A 21,462-nucleotide genomic window follows, 5' to 3' on the forward strand; every position below is an offset into this window, starting at 1 on the left:
TTTGGTCAATTTTATCTATAAGATAAGTGTGTCAGATAATTTAATTTGGGAATTCTACAACTTGCAGGTAGGTATCTGAGGAATTCAGGTTTATTCCTTTACATAACCTATCAGTTTTTGATTATTAAGAACTAAGATAAGAAATAAGAACTACTTAATTTGAAAGCAAATGTTGGAGAGAGGTTGAAGTAAGGAAAGGGGTGACTGGAATGGCAATGGGCACAGACAAATAAGTGGGGGAAAGGCTATCCATAGCAATGTCTGGTGAGAGGGAGTAGCATCCAACAATATTTTCCCAAGAAATACCTTCTGGATCTTTCAGACAGGTCTGAAATTGTTTCCTGTCTGTAATCTAATCTGTTTTGAGTATTTTCCCATCTGCCTGGTCTTTCACCAATCCGACTGAACCTCATGTAATATATTCTACACAGATTTCTGAAGTCTTACAGTGTTTTCTTTTGCTGAGGCTGGGGTTCTTAAGGTTTAGTTAATGTACTTTCACACCTAATTTCAAGTCATTATTGAGAACATGAAATAAGATTGCATGTAATACCCCTGAAGCTTTTACTATATTTACTATTCTTTGGCCAGGTTTCCACCTGGGATGATTTAAAATCATCCTATTCTAAATCATTTTAAAGCAAGTTTTTATGAAGGAATATTATTTCTGTGACATACCCTTATTAGTTGATTTCATATTCTCATAACAAGTATTTTTGTCTCCTGGGATTTATTAATTTTATTAAGAAACATCTGGTGGTGATTTAATTATTTTTATTTTTATTTGGAATAGTTATGTAACACTAATGCCTATAGGCTACTGAGGTTGACTGTAAAAATACAGACAAAAAATACAAAATACAAATACACTCATTGCTACAGATAAATTATAATCTAAAAAATGACACAATGGATCAATAGTAAATGTTGAACTTAATGGAAAAAAGGAAAACAAATCCTATGTATTAGTCAGGGAGGACCTGTAAAAACAAATTGTGAAAGTTTAAATTACTAGATTACAGTTTAAGGAGGCAGGTTCTGACCAGGTGCTAAGTTCTGGAGGCTGTTTTCACCTTTGAGGAAATCACTCCTTTCCTTGAAATACCTAGTTTTATGAAGCCAACTTTCATGTATTCCTTGCCTTAGGACCCACAGCTAATTTTAACTGAATGTCTCTTTAGATATCTCAAAGAAATCTGCATTGCATTGCATTTACCACTGTGAACTACAGCAGTGACATTTTGAGTTTCTTTTGATCTTTCTGTATTCCATTTTTACTAGAATATTTTCAGCAGAAAAAAATAGGGTAAATATGCCAGGATAAATGGTAAACAAGGGTAAATGTCAATTATGAAAAGATAATGATGTGTAATGTAAAAAAAATATTTCAGACCACATTTTTCTTCATGAAATTATTCTCTGTGTACAAAAGCCATGAGAAATTTCAATAAAAATACTTAATTTTAGTTCTTCTTCACAAGAAACTAGTATTTACCTATCCTTCTTTCTAGAACAAACTGAAGGCAGCATTTCCTGATTTGGAATTTGATCAGAGAACAGTAATTTAACTGCAATTTACCTTCACTTCCAGAAAACCAATACCTGAATTTTGCAAAGCAACTTCCCAAACACTAAGAGGGGGAGCTAAGATGACTCATTTTTTCAGACTGTCCCAGCATATGCTCTAATGTATCTCTTTCCTCCTTGGGACAGTAAGAGCTTGAGTTGAGGTATTTTTCTGATATCAGCACACAAGAGCTACACTTTTTATTTGTAAACTGCAGAAAACAATCTCTAGCTGATGCTGAGGTGGTGCCACAGCCCTGCTGTTTCTGTCTGTCCTACTGTGGGAGACCCACCCTTTTGATTTGGACAAATAGCTTTACTTCCATTGAGACAGCTGCTCTTATTAACACTAGTGATTTAGAGAAAATCCAGGGTTTAGCATTTGAGAGGTTGTTGCAGGGCTTGGCACAGGGGAAGATACTAGTTCCAAATTACAGCTTCTCAAATAAAAGATTAGCATAAGAAAATTAGGATAGCTGGTCATTTTACAGATTCCATTTGCTATCCTTGCACTTACTCCAATCCTAATCAACTGTTACAGTTTTAATGGAATGAAAATCTCAGTAGTCAGCTTTTTCAAGGTTTTAGCAGGTAGTACTTTAAAGGGAAAAAAACCCAGCAAGGTTTGCTGCTTCTCCACCTTGAAAATTTTGAAAGGGGTATGTGCAGTTTCATGCAAAACGCAGATAACCTGTTAGATAACCTGAAGATTTGAATAAACAATCATGGTATCTACCTGGTACTTATACTGGTACTTTCACTTTTACCATTTGCCCTATTTAAGATATCATTAAAACAGATACCTTCAGGCCACTTCTTCTGGCTTTTTCAGAAATGCAGAAAAATTAATTTGACATTGTTAGCAAAGATATTTTACTTACTTCCTGACTCATCTTCTGTAAATGATCAAAGGTTATTATATTAAAAATAATTTTTTTTCTTTAAACGTGGACATAATATAACTAGCTGAAATATGTATAAAACTAAAAACATATAGATACTGTCTATTGCTCAATCTCATTATTTAAAGGTAGAGACTGAAGGAAAACTGGAGAAGGACTTACAGAATACAATACTCAATTACAACTAAATGGCAAAATCATGTCTTTAATAAATGAGAACTGCATTTTTCTAATGAAATATATTAAATTATAGAGCATTACATATATGATCTATAGATGAGTATTTTATTTCAAATACTTGAAATTCTCTTTGCTGACCAGCAGAAGGTACTGAGGGGCCTGGACCACATGTAGTTTTGAAATTCTTTCTTTAAAGATTGTTTTTTAATGACAGTTTTTCTGAATTATTAGATATACAGGATATCTGAATTCTGCCTAACATCATTCATATCCTGGCAGTTTAGTTACCAGATAACAAGCAATTTTAAAACCAGTGAAGGAAGGAGGGAAGCTAACACGAACAAATGAGCAGTTTATGATTCAAGGATTGCAAAGAGCTTGTTTAGGGCTCAGTACAGGCAACAGCACAACTTTTGTTTCATTGTTCTATTAAATTAATGCATGTATAGAAACTGTAATCAGATACATATTTCTGTGTTGTTCTGTTAAGTTTTGTAACCTAAATGAAACCGCTTGGGGCATATTTAGTATAGGAAAAACCTTCTTGTGTAATAGCAGCAGCAAAGAAAAGATATAATTGCACTAGACAGTAGTGGAGGCAGGTCTCAAGTAATGTTTTCAACTCATCAGGAAAACTTTTTTAGGACATGTTTTTTTCCCCTGAAAAACAGTGAATCCCTAAGTCTGCCAATACTTTCTCCAGTCAGTCATTGGCTGCTTTGTGGATTTCCAGAAATACAAATACATATCCTTTAAGTGAGGACAATGCATTTTGTTACAGCATTCATAGCTGTAACTGTTAATGGGTGAAAAGTAGCCTAAACAAATGCATTGAATTATAAAGGCAAGAAATACACACTGATGACTTGGTTTGGATGCATCTTTTGAGACTAGTTTCATAGAAAAGGCACCTAGAGTGACAAGTTGAATCACAGACCTGTAAAATGGGGAATAAATAAATGAGTTATTCAGAAAGACCAAGGAGAAACCTCAGACATCTTCATAGTTCATTAATCCTGCATAAGCAAAAGTAGTAATCAAAGGACTGTATCCAGAAAATGACTGTGCTTTTAATTCTAAAAAGAAGGGACAACTTTGAGTTTATGATCCTTATAATTGAGAGTTACATTAATTTAAAAAAAGGATTAGCAAAGGCATCCATCTTGTATAAAGAAAAAATTAGCAGCAGAAATTTCAGCATAGAAGCTTGTGATAAGGTTGCATGCTGGAGACTCTGGCTGTCTTTATAATTTACTTTTTCCTTTTATACTGCATGTGTATCTCCAGCCACTCCAAGGTCTCTGTCATTCTGCACATTACATTAACTCATAGCTCTCCAGGATATTCCTTGAGAGAAATTTTCTTCTTTGTGTCTACACTACAGTGTATTTTAATTCTGAATTTATCGTCCGGTATCTTGGTTCTGGTCTTGTATTACTTATCTGCTTGGTGCTATAATCTACTGACTAAATTATTTCAGTGACCTCAGTGCTGATCATACACACTGATGGATGCTGTACTGTGAACCCACTCCAGAGATTAAGATTTGAGGTGGCATAGGAATATGAGTCTTTATCATGTCATGGGATTGGTAATTCAGATTTAGGAGTATGCTGTTTCATTTCTTTCCTCTGATTCCTTCCTCTAGGTTGTTCAAGCACTTTTTAACATCCCCTTCAGCCTTCACATATCTTATTTTGTAAGATCATTACTGTAGCACTCTGTGTGTCTCTGTGTGTGTGGATTTCTACAAACTGCTTCAGACAGGCAAGAACATTTAGGAGAAGGACTATTGAATGAGTGCAAATGAGCAGAATATTATATCTCAAATTTAGATGTGGCATCTCCAGGATACAGATGTTGCACATTCATGAAGTAATGCAGCAAAGGCTACATGGCTTAATGTAACAGAAAACATAATTAAAGCCCATTAGTTAAGCATTGAAACTCACTCTTAAAATTGGTTCTCATAACTAAAATTTTTACAACAGTATGCCATAAACTGTTGCAAAGTAGACACCAAGTAAGGCTTTAATTTATTCCCTGGTGGCAGTACTCTTTAACCATATCTGCCTTCATTTTGCCATTCTCTCCCTCCAGCTATTCAAACCTCTCAACTGTGCTGTACAGTACATCACTTTAAATAACTGATCCTGCTGCAGAAGGACTTGGAAGAGAGAAAAATAACACTGCTTTGAGTTGATGCACTGCAGGACTTCATAAAGAGACCTGCTGTACAGTAGAGAGTTCAATGCAGAGAGCAGGAAAAAGCAGCATCTTCCACCACTGGTACTAAAGCCATTCACAGCGAACCAGAGTCTTAGATTTTGGACAGTTTCAGTCTGAAATAATACTATGACCCTTGCCTTGCAAAGAATCAGAAGCAGCATCTTTTCCCATATAGCCTTGATTATATATGCTGTTTACTTTTACTTAAACGGCCTGTAGTTTTGATTCACAGCTCACAGTCAATAAACACAACCTAAGCTGCTCTGGGATCTAATATTAGCCTTCACCACAGTTAAGTGTCAGTAAGAAAGAATTATGCTTGTTCCTCCCATAATTCAGTTGCTGTCATTTAAGCAGCACCAGTTGTGCCAAATCTTTTAGTTTAATGAAAGTATTGATGTTTGTAAAGTTGTATTACTGATGCTTGAAAAAATATGGAAAAATAAAATCTATTAAGATATAGAATGTAGGTTTACCATTTTCAGCAGTACCTCACAGAATATGCATTTATACTTGCTGTAAAAAAAAAAAAAAAAAAAAAAAAAAAAAAAAAAAGCAAAAAAAAGCTGTACTGTTAAAACACTTTGATCAGCAATTTGCTCTATCTGGGAGTGTCCAAGGACACAGGCAAAGCAGTATCTGTGGGCAGAAAAAGAAATGTCTTTTTTTGGATCAGCAGGGAAAAGCTGAAAAATAATTTATAAAATATCAAAACAAATTCTGAGCATTTGCTTTTAACTGCCATTCAGCCTTGAAATATGCTGTTTCTATTTCTATTTAAGCCTGGAATAGTTTCTGACCAAATGTTGGGGTTTTTCCTATTGGTACAATCTAGCTTGCCTAAATTATTTAATTTTCTTTTATAGGTCATTCTTATGCAAGAAGCTAAAAGAAATTAAATTTGCAGGATGAAAACATGGCACAGGCACTGCTGGTACCACCTGGACCTGAAAGCTTCCGCTATTTTACTAGAGATTCCCTCGCAGCTATTGAAAAGCGTTCTGCAGAAGAAAAAGCTAAAAAGCCCAAGCAAGAACATACAGATGATGATGATGAAAATGGTCCAAAACCAAACAGTGACTTGGAGGCAGGAAAGACACTGCCATTTATTTATGGTGACATACCTCCAGGAATGGTATCTGAACCTTTGGAAGACCTGGACCCATATTATATCAATAAAAAAGTGAGTGAATTATGTTTTGCACAAAATAGAATATAACCTTATTCATTAGAAAAGTTTAATCACAAAATGTGATGGTTAGAACTATCAATCTGCTAAACATCCAGAACCATCCTTTTATTTAACAGAACTGATTTATGCTCTTCCATATTGTGACTGCTTCAATTCTGTTGAGTTACTTGCTATTTACTTCACTGTAAGGAAGATGTGTCTTCCTTGATCTTGCCTGAACTTGAGCACAGAATGATTTTTTTTTTATTTCAATGTAATAGTAAGACTGGATATGACAAAAGAGATGTTCTAAGCATGGTTTTGCAATGGAAATAGTTGTAGATAACAAGATAGTATCCACTCAAGTTAGTGAAATAGAGGACTGTAAGCATGTTCTTTCTTTCTGTATAGCTATATAACATATGCAAACATACACGTGAAATATATGTATCCCTGTATATGTAGCCTGTAGAGTCTCTGTAAATGTTGGCTCATATGAAACCACCACAATGCAAACTATTACTTGAGGTGCTTGGGTTTGATATGATAGATCTCTACTGCAGAGCTGTCAATTAGAAGTCTCTTGCAGACCATGACAAAACTTTTTTTTGAGGAAGGAATCGAAAAAAGGCATTTTTGGTGTACTGAAGAGTTTTCATACAGAAAGACCAGAGCAAAGAGTTATGAAATAAAAGCAGTGTATCTAAGTTACATGTGTGAATGCAACACATGCAAACTTCTAAAAGAGGTGCATTTTCTCTTCCAATGTGGACAGGCATGCACAGTCCTCCTTTTCACATGATCCCCAAGTCAGGAACTCAGAGATAGAAAAGGTAGTTCAAACAGATCCATTCAAGTTAAAAGTTTCACTTTTTACAAGTCAGGATATGCAGCAGAGTGTATGGGTTTTGGTCTTGTAGTGATGATGCAACCAATTGGAAGCAGACGGGTGTTATTCAAGTTAAGAGAAAGACAAGGAAAAAAACAAGTATATTTCCATAGCTGGGATTAGCTGTAGACAGTTTGAAAATCCTCTAGGGTTTGAAATAGTCCAATCTGGGAACAAGTAAAAAGTACCTTAGGTCCTGCACTGATTAGTGAAAGTACAGGAGACAGTAAGAGCCAGTTTTCCTATATGCTCTTGTTTATTTCTGTGTGCTCCTTTAGCAGCATCAAGATGTTCTCTCAGTTTCTGATAGACTTCCAAGTGTTGTGGGTCAGGAGAGTGAAGGAAGATGAAGAGGTGGATAACACCCCTAAATTAAAAAATGCAGAAGGTGTTTTATGGAGAAGTACTTGGGACTATCTTTTCCCATCTCTCTGAAATAGAAAGAACTGAACACAGTTGCTCTATTGAGGACTTGAAGCATTCCAGGCTGTCATCAAGATAAGAAATTTGATCCTGAGCCACTATAAAAAAATCAAGGCATAAAATACTTTAAACTCCAAAGAAACTTTGTTTGCTAGAAAAAAAAAGTAATGCAAATAATACTCTCACTTTTGTGGCTAAATTTGTGGTTGCCTTTGGTTTGTAAAACAGGTTTAAAAATTATGGCCTCAATAATGGGAACAGAAAATAAAGCAGAATCTGTATGTAACTGCATAGCCTAAGAGTTGCCAAAGTTAAATAAACAAGGAAATGTAAAGAAATTAAAGTTCAAAGAAGTAGCATTGCCAAGGCTTATTTAAATTTATGTAGTTTGGGTTATAACAACAGTTCCATGGAAATTCTTACTTACAATATAATGTCAGTACTAAGCCCTTTTCTCAACCAGCTGCAAAACTTCAGTATTGTAAACGCAGGTGAACTCGGTGGGAAGAAATGATGATGTCTGACTCCAGTTCAGAAGGTTGAATGATTTCTTTATTGTTACTATACTATAATACATTAATATACTATTTTAAAGGAGATAATAAAACTACAAACCTACGTGTTCTAACTGCTATATCTAACTAAGTTACAACTCATGACCCTCTTTGCAAGAGTCCCGACAGAGGTGGCTCTGATTGGCCATCAGGCTCAAACAATCCTCCCTAGGTAAACAATTTTCTAAACACATTTCACATGAGAAAAACAAGGAGCAGAAATAGAAATTGTTTTCTCTTTCTTTCTTCTGTGCTGTTCTGTGAAAAAATCCTGAGAGAGAAAGAAATGTGCTTGCCGCACTTCAGGAATAAAGTTGTCTGAACAAGTGAAGTTTCAGAAAACCTGAGAAGTTCTGAAGTATAGTTTCTAACCTCCATTGATCAGAAAAAGCAGACAGATTTTTTTGGAACAAAAGTGCAAAAGCTCACACTAATTATGGATTTATTAGTATGGAGAACAATTAGTAAACTGTAGGATCTTTAGTTGCAGGTGACATCTGTGTTTATATTACCTAGCAATATAATTATGCTCAACAGAAAACAAATGGACATCTTAAATCATGGACTAGAATTAGTCATCCCTCCTCTGGTGTATACTCGAAACTACCCTTAATCATTGACTTGTCAGTGCAGAGGAAATCATATGTGAATTTAGTCTGTCTTCGGGCTCAGCTGCAGCAGTGACCTTGGGACAGGCAACATCTTTCTAGCATTTCCAGCTGGGTGAAGGACTGTAGGGCAGGGAGAAATGCCAAGGAGTGTGTGTCCCTTCTCTGCCATCCTCAGTGTCAGCTTGATGTTTTTCTGTGAGTAGGCACCAGCAACACTCCTTTACCTATTTTCTTTCCTACCATGGAGTGGTTTTCTTTCCTTCTCTGAGATGACTGTCCAAGTAGGCAGTAAAGGCCACAGAGAGGGCAGAATTTTTCTGATCACAGCCAACTTTTACAGAGAATGGAAATCAACATGGAGAACAGTGATACTTTATAGCTCTGCTGAGAGTGTAACAAAGACTCTATTATGTTAACACAAAGCAGAGCCATTACCATCCACAAAGAGCAAAAGGAATGAAGAATAGTTATGTCCTGAAGAAATTTCAAGCAGCACCAAAGATGCAAGTAAACCTCATTCACAGACAAATACACTTAGGCAATGACTGCCCACAGAAACAGAATGAACTGAACACAAACCATAGGTTTATTGGACCAAATTTTAAAAGATAATCACTAGCTAAATTTTCTGCTCACATATAGGGAAAGTAAGAGCACATTGTTAACAAGAAAATCAGCAAATTCTTTTAAAAATATTTGTTGTGATAGGATGCCAAATCCTGGCGTCTGTTTGTCTCACATTGCTCAGAACTATGTTAGCTAGCAATATATTAATAATTTTAATTTTTTTCACAGATATTTATTTTAGAAGATGCATATAATTGATATTGGTAGTATTTAAAATAGAAAATGAAAACAAAATTATTTTTAAATTGTGGTTGATTTTGTAATGACAATTTCTCTTTGTCTCTATACCTATGTGTGTATATAATTCTGTCAAGTATTTGTTCCAAATACAAACTGGCATTTAGAATTGGCCTTTTGCTATTTTGGTTTTGTTTGTGTTTGCTCACAAGGTGGAATACATTTGATAAATTTTAATCACTTTAATCAAGGACTTCATAAGAAATATAATTGAAATATTTTTGTGGCAGAATCTTGCATTTTGCTTCTATTGATAAACTATTGTTGTTTGTTATTCCCACAAATTTTAATTACATCATAATTCAGTTAATTGCTGGAAAATTTTGCAAATTGGAGAATTGGCTGTGGAAGACTTACTCCATTGTATTCACAGAAATCAGTTATTTTCGTACCCCAGGTAGACAGTAGAATGGAACTTGTACCTCTCAGGTGAAGAATGGAAACTTTTAGTAGGAGGTGAAGATATATATGTAGTCAACATTGTATTTTAATTTTGTATTTCTCTTTTTGCAGACTTTCATAGTATTGAATAAGGGGAAAGCAATTTTCCGATTCAGTGCCACGTCTGCCTTGTATATTTTAACTCCTTTTAATCCCATCAGAAAAATTGCTATCAAGATTTTGGTACATTCATATCCTTTTTTCTTAATGTTGATTTAAATGTTGCTATTTAAAAATACTTAATGATCGAAATAATACTTTTCATGTGGATATACAAATAGTGCCCATGGGAGTGAACTATGCTAAAAAAATATATGTTGCTCACATTTAGAAAAAGGAGCAATATCACATGTGGATTGCAGTATGATCTTCATCCCTGCTGAGAGAATTCTCTACTGAACCACCTAAATCTGTCAGAGTTTAAATATCAGGCTTAATATCTAAAAGGAGACCGATCCCATACCAAGCCCTGCGGCTAAGGCCACATTAGTAACAAACCATTGCACTTGAACATGTCTAAGGTCACACTTTTACCAAGACCAGTAGTACTATTCATGAACTAGACTCACTTAGCAAGGACAAAAGAGCATGGGTAAAGAGCAGCTTTTTCGACATTGCGTTTTCAGCTTTGGGATAGGTGTCCTATAAAAGATTTGAGATAAAGGAGAGTATTTTCAAATATATTCAATCACGTTCAAAGAAAAACTCAGACCTAAACAACCAACCTCTGACTAAAGATCTTTTAGAATGATCCACCTGTCTTAAATGAGTAATTACATTTGGGTAGTCATTTCATGATTTACAGAGTTAAAGGTACGTTTAAACTTCATTTAAAACCTGCTATAATTACAAAAGTATTGCATTTTATTTATGGAAGTGCACCATAATATGCCAGATGGCATACCATTTAAAATACTTAAAATTATGAGCAAAGCTTTGTTTTTAGGCTTTAATTAGTTTGTCATGTTATTTGTACACATTTGTAAACACTTAATATTTTTAAGTTATTTCAGTGTTATAAAGCTGTCCTACTTTTCTGACCTATGTGCCTTAACTATAACCTACATTATTCAGCATGCTTATCATGTGCACTATTTTGACCAACTGTGTATTTATGACCATGAGTAACCCTCCAGACTGGACAAAGAATGTAGAGTAAGTTAAACATTTTTACTTCTTTATTTTTATGTCTTTGTTTTTGTGTGACTCCAAACAAGAAGCATTTATAAAAATGTGAATGCCAGAGTCAGGAAGAATCATATTCCATGAGATCATCAATACCTTTCTTGTTTCCTCCTGAACAACTTACATGATTTAAGAGTAACACCATGTTTGTTTAAATTATGCCTATGGAATATCTGAACTTCTGCTGTGTAGTACACACAGGAGCGCTTGTCCTTGGATATTCTGAGCTGTAAATCAGACAGGGAACTACAGATGTGCAGGTAAAATTGTGCATATGAAATGGTTGCCATACCTTGCTTGAGTATCCATGATCTCACCACAGTGGGACTTTCATCGTGCCTTACTGATTTGACCTCATAAGTGCCTGCCACAAAAAGGACACACAACCCACAAACCACAAGAAACTCAAATTGCCGAGGAAAGGGCCGTATCTTTGAAAGAGTAACAAAGAGCTGACCTAAATAAGGAATATTTCTCTTTCTAGTTCATGGTTATAAATGCATGTGTATTCTTTAACAAAATACAGATATACATGTTTTCCTCTGAAATACTGTAAAATCACAGAATGGTTTGGGTTGGAAGGGATCTTAGAGATCATGCAGTTCCAAACCCCTGGCATGCAGGGACACCTTCCTCTAGGTCATATTCCTCAAAGCCCTTTATGTTTTTATTTGAAATAGTACTACGCATGAAAAATCTGCTTCCAATCACTTGTTGCTTCTTTCATTCCCTCCTTTTCTCAAAGAGCCATTATTGGTTTTTATTTATTTATTTCTCTGCACAAATGAACCTTACACTGAACCCTGTTTAGAAACAACTACATTAACTCATTCCCAGTTAACAGTGATGATGGCTTGCTAGAGTTGTAGAGAGTCTGAAAGAAGAGCAGTAGGGTCTGTAGGTCGCGTTCCTTTATTCTGGAGGTCCACAGAGATCTATGTGGGTCTCAGGAAGTGCCTGCATTATGCTGGTTAAAACTGACTATTCTATGTTGTTAAATGAATAGCTGCTCCCACACCAGGTAAGCTGGTAATCTTGCTCCCCATCTTTGAGAGTAACAGTCTGGGCATGCTTTCTTATATTTGATGATTATTTATGAAATAAACAGGCATTTGTATAGTTATTATTCAGAACTGATTTTTACAAAACTCTCTGATTTAGACCTAAAAAAACTTTTCAGTTTTTGTAACACTTAGACATCTACCTGATTTATGAATGCAAGCAAAGAGGCAACCCTGTGAGTGTCAAAGAATGTACATATAAATATCAAAGTCTGAAATGTATCCATAAATACTAGAGTCAGAAATTATTTGTAAGCACAAGAACTGAGATTAAACCAACCTTTTAGAAAATCAGTAGCATATATATCAGGTTCAAATTTCAACAAAGACTGAACAGCAACTACAATATTTAGGGCAAGTGAAGTTAATAATTTACTCCTTTCTCTTCCAAATACTTTTGCTTCTCTTTTAAGTCATCTTTGCTATAGAATGGCACTGTCTGTAAGTATGCAAAACTCCATGATTCCTGCTCTGATGATTTTCAGGTACACTTTCACTGGAATTTATACCTTTGAATCACTTATCAAAATTCTTGCAAGGGGCTTCTGCTTAGAAGGTTTTACTTTTCTGCGAGACCCATGGAACTGGCTTGACTTCAGTGTCATTTTAATGGCGTAAGTGGTTCAAAAACTTTTTAAGCTTTTAGGGCATGAAATTAGTGGTAAATATTATTATAAGTGTATTTATTTAAACATAATTAATTTTTGCAACCTTTGAAGCTTAGACACTGTATAACTAACACATTTTAGTATTCATAAATCAAAGTAAAATACGGCAGAAGCCGAAATGGAGTGTCAGCCACTAGTGCAATTACTGCTGAGGGACACTAATTTCATGGCCTACATTTTTCTGCTCACCAAAAATGAAGCCATCCCTTTGACTTCATGTTACCGTCCCATTACAAGCTAATTCGTTTAACTAGATGGTCAAATACAAATCAGTGAGTTTCACTTCTGTGACATTTAAGCAAAATTGATGAAAACAATTATTAAATTGAAATGTACTGAAGAGACAGGTAAATTTTGAAGCATGATTGCTAGTATTGCCACAGAGGTTTTGAAGACCCACATTATTAGTATAAGCTCTGCCTCAATTCTGAATAACTGTGATTTAATCCTACAGGTATGTAACAGAATTTGTAAACCTAGGCAATGTTTCAGCTCTTCGAACTTTCAGAGTATTGAGAGCTTTGAAAACTATTTCTGTAATTCCAGGTAAGAAGTAGTTGGTGTCAGGTGTTAGGCCCCTCGTATCTCCAACTGTTATTTGTGTGTTGTCATTGTGTTTGTGTGTGAACTCCCCTATTACAGATATGTGACAGAGTTTGTGGACCTGGGCAATGTCTCAGCATTGAGAACATTCAGAGTTCTCCGAGCTTTGAAAACAATATCAGTCATTCCAGGTGAGAGCGAGGTTAAACACCGAGGCTGACTTTCGTTCATTGAATTCACTTCCTTTGAGCATAAGTCTTGCTGTTTGCTGCTCATGTTGCAAAAAAAAAAAAAAAAAAAAAAGAAAAAAAGCATGGATCATTAACCTAGTTTATGATTCTTTGCCTTTTCAGCATTAGCTTCTTTTATTTTGCAAAATCAGCCTTTGAGTTTAACAGAGTCTTGCATGAAACACAAAATATGAGGCCTATGGGTTATTTTGCTTTGTTTTTCTGCATTTTATTGTGTATTGACAAATTGCCTCTACATTACAAAAGCTTAGTGCTATGGTGTTCTTGGTTTTGAAATTTTTCCTTTTTTTTATCACTTAAAATTGACACTAATCTTAAAAATAAGCAAGTAACAACAAAAGAAGATACCAAAAAGGAAATAAATTATGCACAGGAAAATTTATCAAATGCAAACTATTTTTTCATTCAAAATTATTAGCAATTCTATCTCATGTTGCTTTGCATTGTTGTGAAGTCATGTTTAGAATTAACTGGAAACTGAATTATTGGCAGAATATTTAATGCAGAGAAAAAATAGTAAATGCAATCAAACCTGTACTAGGAAAGCATGATTGATAAAGTTTCCTGTTTGAGAATATTATATATTCAATTTATTGGAATATATGTACATTGCATATTCATAAAAAGGAATCCTTTTCTTTCATTCATCTTCACAAGCTCTGAGGCTGCTCATGAAGCTTTACCTTTCGAGAAATGAAAAATAATTTCTTTTTAAGTGTCTGCATGGCCTCTTAATTATATGGGAAGGGCAAAGATACTCTTTGATAATTCCATCGATCTTTTCTCTTTGCAGGCCTGAAGACTATTGTAGGAGCCCTGATTCAGTCTGTGAAGAAGCTCTCGGATGTGATGATCCTGACTGTGTTTTGTCTGAGTGTATTTGCACTGATAGGGCTGCAGCTGTTCATGGGCAACCTGAGGAATAAATGCCTGCAGTGGCCTCCAGACAATTCTACTTTTGAGATAAACATTATTTCCTACTTTAACAGCACAATGAATGAAAACGGTACTTTTGTTAACATGACAGTGAGCACGTTTAACTGGAAAGATTACATTGAGGATGAAAGTAAGAATTTCTTATATAAGTATTTTAATATATTTGTGGCTAAAATACATAATTATTTGTGACCAAGTAAAGGACATTGAGGGGTTTATATTTCTGACTTATGTAGAACTGCTTACAGTCACTGATTTACAGAGATCAAATACAAACAATAAAAAAAACAACCAGAAATGTTCCTAAACATTCCTAAACAAAGGGATCAGTAGCTAGCCGCTATGATTTAACACAATTTATTTTTATTTTACTTTGTATTGCTTTCAGGTTTATTTTATCTACTCATATATATTTATAATGCTTTCTACACAGCTCATTTTTACATTTTGGAAGGACAAAGAGATGCCCTACTTTGTGGTAATAGCTCTGATGCAGGGTAAGACCCTTTCAAAAATTCTATGTTATGCTCTGTAGAAAAAGAAGTAACATGAGATCTAGTTGCAACTCCATATTTAGCAGGGTTACAGAACTTAGGAGTTTTTCAGCTAAGTGAGAATTTCTTATTGAAGTCAAAATGATTTACACTCTGGCTAAACAAAATAGCAATTAACAGCCTTTTTCCTGCTTGATTGGAAAATGAAATTGGTTTTATTGATAAGATCTGAAATTTTTTAAGTCTCCTTTGACGATTTAGAAAGTAGGAGGAAACAAAAGTTAAAAGTGAGAAAGAGAACATGGAAAATATTAAGAAAGCACAGCAGTGACTTCATAGTTCAAGACTGAATCTGTTTTTTCAAGCCTAACTCCTTCACTTCTGTCAAATTCTGCCATTTACATGTGCCAAATTATGAGCCTAGAATTGTTAGCTGAAGTTAGATGCTTGACTGGCAGTAGTGAAGAGGTTTACTAAAAATATATCTATCAGCATTATGTGGGAAATCCCTAATACTACAATGGGATTTAGCTAATAATATTTTTTAATCTGTCTGTAACCTTAACAACATTCTAGCAATTATTTCTGCCAGGAAATAATTCATTTGGAATAAAGATTCTATTCGCAAAATGTAATTGAAGAGAATTTTAATATTTAGGTAATTCCAACCAGTGAGTGGATGAAAAGGATATGTTTCATTTACTATGTTATTAGTTAAATTCTTGGGAACTTTTTTTTTCTGATTTAATTTAATTGTAATTTATGGATTTTCTGTTGAAAAATAATGCATATTCTTCCAAAAGATAATACATATTTTCTAGAAGGGAATAAAAGTTTTGACTAAGTCCTCGTATTTGACTTTCACAAAGGCAATGCCCAGAAGGATATATATGTGTGAAAGCTGGCAGAAACCCCAACTATGGCTACACAAGTTTTGACACCTTCAGTTGGGCTTTTTTGTCACTGTTTCGGCTAATGACTCAGGACTTCTGGGAAAACCTCTATCAGCTGGTAAGAAATTATTATGACTTAAATAGTAAACTGTTGGTGATGTTCAAAATTACATAAATAGGCTTATTTTTGCATGAGCTGAAAAAGATAAGTTGTGGAATAATATATAAATATGCTTTCTACTCCCTAGACACTGCGTGCTGCTGGGAAGACATACATGATATTTTTTGTTCTGGTGATCTTTCTGGGCTCTTTCTATCTGATAAACCTGATCCTGGCTGTGGTGGCCATGGCCTATGAAGAACAGAACCAAGCAACTCTGGAAGAAGCAGAGCAGAAAGAGGCAGAATTTCAGCAGATGCTGGAGCAACTGAAGAAGCAACAAGAAGAAGCTCAGGTAATAATGGAAATTGTACTCTCTGAACAACCTTGTTCTTAAGGCAAGGAAAAAAAAGTCTTCTATGATTAAGAACACAAACAAATTGTGCAATGAATTTCAGAAAATAAAAGGTCTTGTTTACTATGCAAGTTATAGATGTGTAAATAGCCAATGAAAACCAGGAACTATCCCAACAGTAAAAAAAGCAAGCTAATGGTACAGACAAGAATGTTACTTCATTCACCAAAAGACTGTAAAAGTAAAATATTTTTCATAAGAGGGCTCTAGAAACCTAATTTAAGTAGTCATAAATAATGGTTCTTTTATGTTACAGATCTTTTAAATAGCATGAACAAAGTCTAGTGGTGTTACTTCTGGTTTACAGCTGAATTAGAATTGCCAAGCTTGATGTATTTAATAATTCTCCCCAAATATTCATCAAACAGAGAGAAGGATTGTAATCAGTGTTCTTCTAGGTTTCTATCCAGCAAGATAATTAAAAATTGAAATTATAATTGAAACTGTAGTATACCAGAAGTTTAAGTATTCTTAGAACAGACAAGCAATATTCAAAGACAGATGAGCAATATTCATAACAAAGATATTCTTTCAGAATTCTTTTAAAGTTATCTTTGTTTCCTTTGAAAAGAGAAGAAAATTATTTAAAGTTTTACGAGAAAAAGGCATTTTAATAGATATTTTTGTGACAGCTTTTCTTATCTGAAAGTAGGATATATGCAGGATTTCAGGTCTGTGAGTCAGCCATCTGTCTAATTTCTGGACTAATTTTCCCTTGCTTTCCAAATGGCATTTAGAAATTTTCAACAGGACAGTGTTTATAAAATGCCAGCACATTTGAAACTCCTATGAAACTCTATTTTTGGTAGTACTTTACAGGTACTTTCACTAAGTTAAAATGACTCCATGAAGTGCTAAGAAAAAGACAAACTCTCTGTCTTTTGCTTGAAACGAAACCTTTATGTATGACTTGTGAAATCTCATTAGCATATCTTTATTTTAGTCATTAAACTTTATCCCTTCCAAATTACTAAAGGAAGAGTAGAATCCTGCAAAAATCAAATTTAGAAAGGTTGAATGTCAGCAAAGTGTATATTGCTGGGTTTTTCTTAAATCTGATGTTTTAATGCCTTAAAGGCACTAAATCACATTATACTAAAAAATATCAGCAGGCTCATTTAGATGTTTGTGTATCTGAGAGTGGGGGGAAATGAAGCTGATTCAGACTTGGAATTAGAAAGAACAGAATAAGAAACAGAGACTATAAGTAAGGTTGAATAAAGACCCTGAAAGTAATATTTTTTTTTTTTTTAATGAGCAACCACTACATTCATTATAAGTAAAGCATTATTAGTCAGGATCTCTTTTGTTTGTGAAAACATTAGCAGAAAGTAGGCAGTACAAGGTAGATCACTGAAGTGTTGAATTAGTTGCTAAGGCAGAAATTAGTCTGGGACCCATCTCTTCACCCCCTTGACACTGAACCTATTCATCCACAAACTTAAGTCATCACAGTGGTTTTTGGATTGCCCCATTTGTTTGAACTTTACTGTTAGTATTATGAAGTAGATGGGTGATGACTCAGCATCTGCTGCCTTTGTTTGTGTTAGAGTCTTTGAAGGATGATATGTATGACAAAAATTTGAGTATTGCTTTTTTATTTTATAAACACTTCATAATCCTTTTAATACTCCATTTAGCAGAAAAAGTCTGCATCAAGTCAACTTGTATAGCATGGGTTGTATATTGTGGCAATGAAAGACATTAATTCATACTATGAGCTTTCAAACTATCCTTTCCTGCTGTAAAGAGATATGTCATCATTCCTGAACTACTTGGCATTGAATATAATATGTTTTGCTGGATAATTACTAGTCATCTTTGTTATATAACCCTAGTCTCTTGCCATTTATCACACCACCCTTTTTTGTAAGCTACAAGCAGCTTATCAGCTCCCTAAAGAAATTTCCACTACAGAATTTCATCGCAATCTCCCACAGTTCTTTTAAGGAGAGTACTGGACGTACTCTCAATTCTTTTTTTCATGACTAAAAGAACCTTTCTCTAATGAACCAAAGCAAGCAGGCTGACCACTGTAGTTAAAGATACTGGTCCTGAGTTTTGGGATGACTCTGCTCCAGTAAGACATCTCACACCTTTCCACAAAGAAGAAATCTAAACTTATTTTCTTCTCTCAGGCTGTAGCATCAACAGGAAATAAATATGTCTTTGCATATCTATAAGAAAGACCTAGAGGGCAGATACAGTGGGACATGTGGAGGAGAAACATGAAGAGGGAGGAAGGACTTGAAGACATGTCTAGAGGTTGTGCCTGGTACCAGCAAAGGCAGAAGGAAAGTAAAGAGAGTGTTCTTACTGTGAAGACAGTGAGGAAAGGCTGGATTCAACTGCTTTCAGGGTGCTAGCTGGATTTGATACATTAACTCACAGAATGAATGTTAGGCATTAGTTTTCTCTATAAGAGCTCAGAAGGGATCAGCTGAATTAGGCCATGATGTGGGGCTTTTCTCAAGAGAAAATCGAATAACAGGTCCAAAATACATGAAAAAGCACTATGTTAACCCTTTTCTGACTCCTTTTATTTCAGACAAGCGTCTGGTGCAGCAATTCTTTAACAAATAGTGTAGCTATTGTTCTGCCGAAGTTGGTGCTTCAAATAACTCATGCTGCAAAACAGTGAGGAGCTATACAACTCAATAGTTTTATCTTCAGTACAATTTGTTTGGGTATATTTACACACTCGAAAGTGTATGAAGAGCATTATAATCACAGTGGTAATAAAAACCAGTTGATAAAAGACTAAAATTATTCTTTTTTTGGCCTACTAAGAATACCTTGCTTTGTAACCTGACAGACAACAGCAGCAGTAGCAGCGGCATCAGTTGCATCAAGAGATTTCAGTGGTGTAGGGGGATTAGGAGAACTCCTGGAAAGCTCTTCAGAAGCATCAAAGTTGAGCTCAAAGAGTGCTAAAGAAAGAAGAAACAGAAGGAAGAAAAGAAGACAGAAAGAAATGTCTGAAGCAGAGGACAAAGGAGATATCGATAAGTTCCCAAAGTCTGAGTCAGAAGACAGTATCAGAAGGAAAGGTTTCCGCTTCTCCACAGAAGGAAGTCAACTGACATATGAAAAAAGGCTCACTTCTCCTCACCAGGTACAGCACTCTATTTTACTAAATCATGTGCGTCCACTCCAGTTTTATTTTCACTGATATTACAGCAGGTTTATATATTGGAAGTTATGTAAATGATAAGGGAAGGAAAAATGAGTGGTAGTACCATTCACAGTGTAAGTTTGAGATGGTTTGACCCATTCTATTAGCAAAGGGATAAAAACAACGTACCAAGAATACTTATAAACTTAATTAACGCATTTCTGAAAATGTATTTCTGAGGATGTATCTAGTAGACTGGAGAAAGAAAGATTGGTATTCATGCATTAATGAACCATACATTTTCTGTTCTGGATCCATTTCAAAATTATAGAAATATGTGGGGTTTTTAGCAGACTGCAACATCAAAATACTCTGCACAAGAAAGCCCACATTACCATTAATTTCTATTATTTTCCTTAATTAGCTTCTTTAATGTGAAGATGAGAAAACTAGCACTAGTACTGCACAATAAGGACAAACTACACAGGGATCTTTTGGGCCTGTATGTGTAGCAATTTAGCCATACTGTTCTTTTTCATTAGAAATAATGGAAAATCATTAGAAATCATAGAAATCATTAGAAATTATGGAGAATCATTGCAATCATAGGGAAACAAGTAGTTTAAGAAGGACCTCTGGAAATAATTTAATCCAAAATTCTAAGCCCTACTTCCATAATTCACAGGGTCATTTTTGTCACCTAAGCATATGCCCTCCATACTTGGCATTGGTGAGGCCTCACCTTGAATCCTGCATCCAGTCCTGGGTCCCTCTGTACAAGACAGTCATAGAGCTGCTGTAGCAGGTCCAGAGAAGGGCTGGTGAAGGTCTAGCGAGTGAGTTATATGAGAGAAGCTGAGGAAGATGAAGGTGTTTAACCTGGAAAAGAAGAGTCTCAGGGAGCACATTATCACTCTACAACTCCCTGAAAGATTGTGGCCGGCTGGAGCTCAGCCTCTTCTCCTAGGCAACCAGTGATAGCTTAAGAGGAAATAGCCTCAAGATGGCCAGGGGAATTTGAGGTTGGTCATCAGGAGGAATTCCTTCATGGAAAGGATTGTAAAAAATCGGAATGGACTACCCAGGGAGGTAGTGGAGTCAGTGTCATTTGAAGTGTTCAAGAAATGACTGGACATAGCATTTAGTGCCATGGTTTAGTTGACAAGGTGATGATCAGTCAAAAGGTTGGGCTTGATGATCTTGGAGGTCTTTTCCAGCCTAAATGATTCTGTGCTACCGTTGCATATTTCAAGGCTACACACATTACGGCATTTTTTTAAAACATCACTCAAAATGCATCTCTTCAAAGTGATAATGTGTGGTCTGAGCCAACAGATTACTTTTACCTACAAATACCACCCAGGTTAGGAATAACTTCTTAATTAAAGAAGCTCTTGACAGTTTTTTATTTTTTGCAGTTGTAACAACGCTTTGGGGCAAAAGTTGACAGCGTACAACTAAAACTTAGGTGCCACAAGAGCAAAATAATTGCAAACAGTAGAATTGATAAAGAAGAGCTCATTTGTTTTGTTAGCCATAGAGAATATCCCTGGTGAGACAGGGTCCAGAGCATGAAACGATGAGGCAGAATGGTAAGGGGAGATAATCTGCTCATTGGGCCTTTTAAGAGGTTTTGTCCTTTGATACCATATTCCATATGCAGATGAATGATGCAGTTTGCCAGAAAAGTCAAGCCTTCCTTTCAGTCCTTACTTTCTGATAGCATGTAGACACATATATTTCTGGCTCTACATGTGTTAAAATTGTAGCCATTTTGGCTTGTATCTTTTGTCTCAATGCAGCAGGGACTTGCAGAACAGACATTACTTCTCCCAAATCCCTGAGGGGGCTGATCCAATTAGCTGTACTCAAAATGTGGCAACACATATTGGAAAGATTGGCCTGCAAATAAAACACAGCAGCCATGGGAACATCCTCTAAAAGAACAAGGCTATCACTGGTAGTCAGATG

General features: G+C 35.3%; 1 protein-coding gene across 13 annotated transcripts in view; it reads left to right on the forward strand.

Moving 5' to 3' along the window:
• The first annotated feature begins 5,778 nt into the window (after window positions 1-5,778).
• Window positions 5,779-21,462, forward strand: part of LOC128810373 (sodium channel protein type 2 subunit alpha-like) — a 54,894-nt gene continuing 39,210 nt past the window's right edge. For 4 of the 13 annotated variants that reach the window (XM_053983173.1, XM_053983171.1, XM_053983175.1 and 1 more), the window contains exons 1-10: window positions 5,794-6,060; window positions 9,903-10,021; window positions 10,896-10,985; window positions 12,562-12,690; window positions 13,199-13,290; window positions 14,332-14,604; window positions 14,908-14,971; window positions 15,838-15,979; window positions 16,110-16,316; window positions 19,192-19,491. In XM_053983173.1, coding sequence (XP_053839148.1) covers window positions 5,794-6,060; window positions 9,903-10,021; window positions 10,896-10,985; window positions 12,562-12,690; window positions 13,199-13,290; window positions 14,332-14,604; window positions 14,908-14,971; window positions 15,838-15,979; window positions 16,110-16,316; window positions 19,192-19,491 — 1,683 coding nt within the window. Of the gene's footprint in view, window positions 6,061-9,902; window positions 10,022-10,895; window positions 10,986-12,561; window positions 12,691-13,198; window positions 13,291-13,386; window positions 13,479-14,331; window positions 14,605-14,907; window positions 14,972-15,837; window positions 15,980-16,109; window positions 16,317-16,656; window positions 16,676-19,191; window positions 19,492-20,250; window positions 20,258-21,462 lie in introns of all 13 variants that reach the window. The other 9 variants (XM_053983172.1, XM_053983170.1, XM_053983177.1 and 6 more) reach the window with 5 other exon arrangements.

This window comes from Vidua macroura, chromosome 7 (assembly GCF_024509145.1).
Source record: "Vidua macroura isolate BioBank_ID:100142 chromosome 7, ASM2450914v1, whole genome shotgun sequence".
Classification (NCBI taxonomy): Eukaryota; Metazoa; Chordata; class Aves; order Passeriformes; family Viduidae; genus Vidua; species Vidua macroura.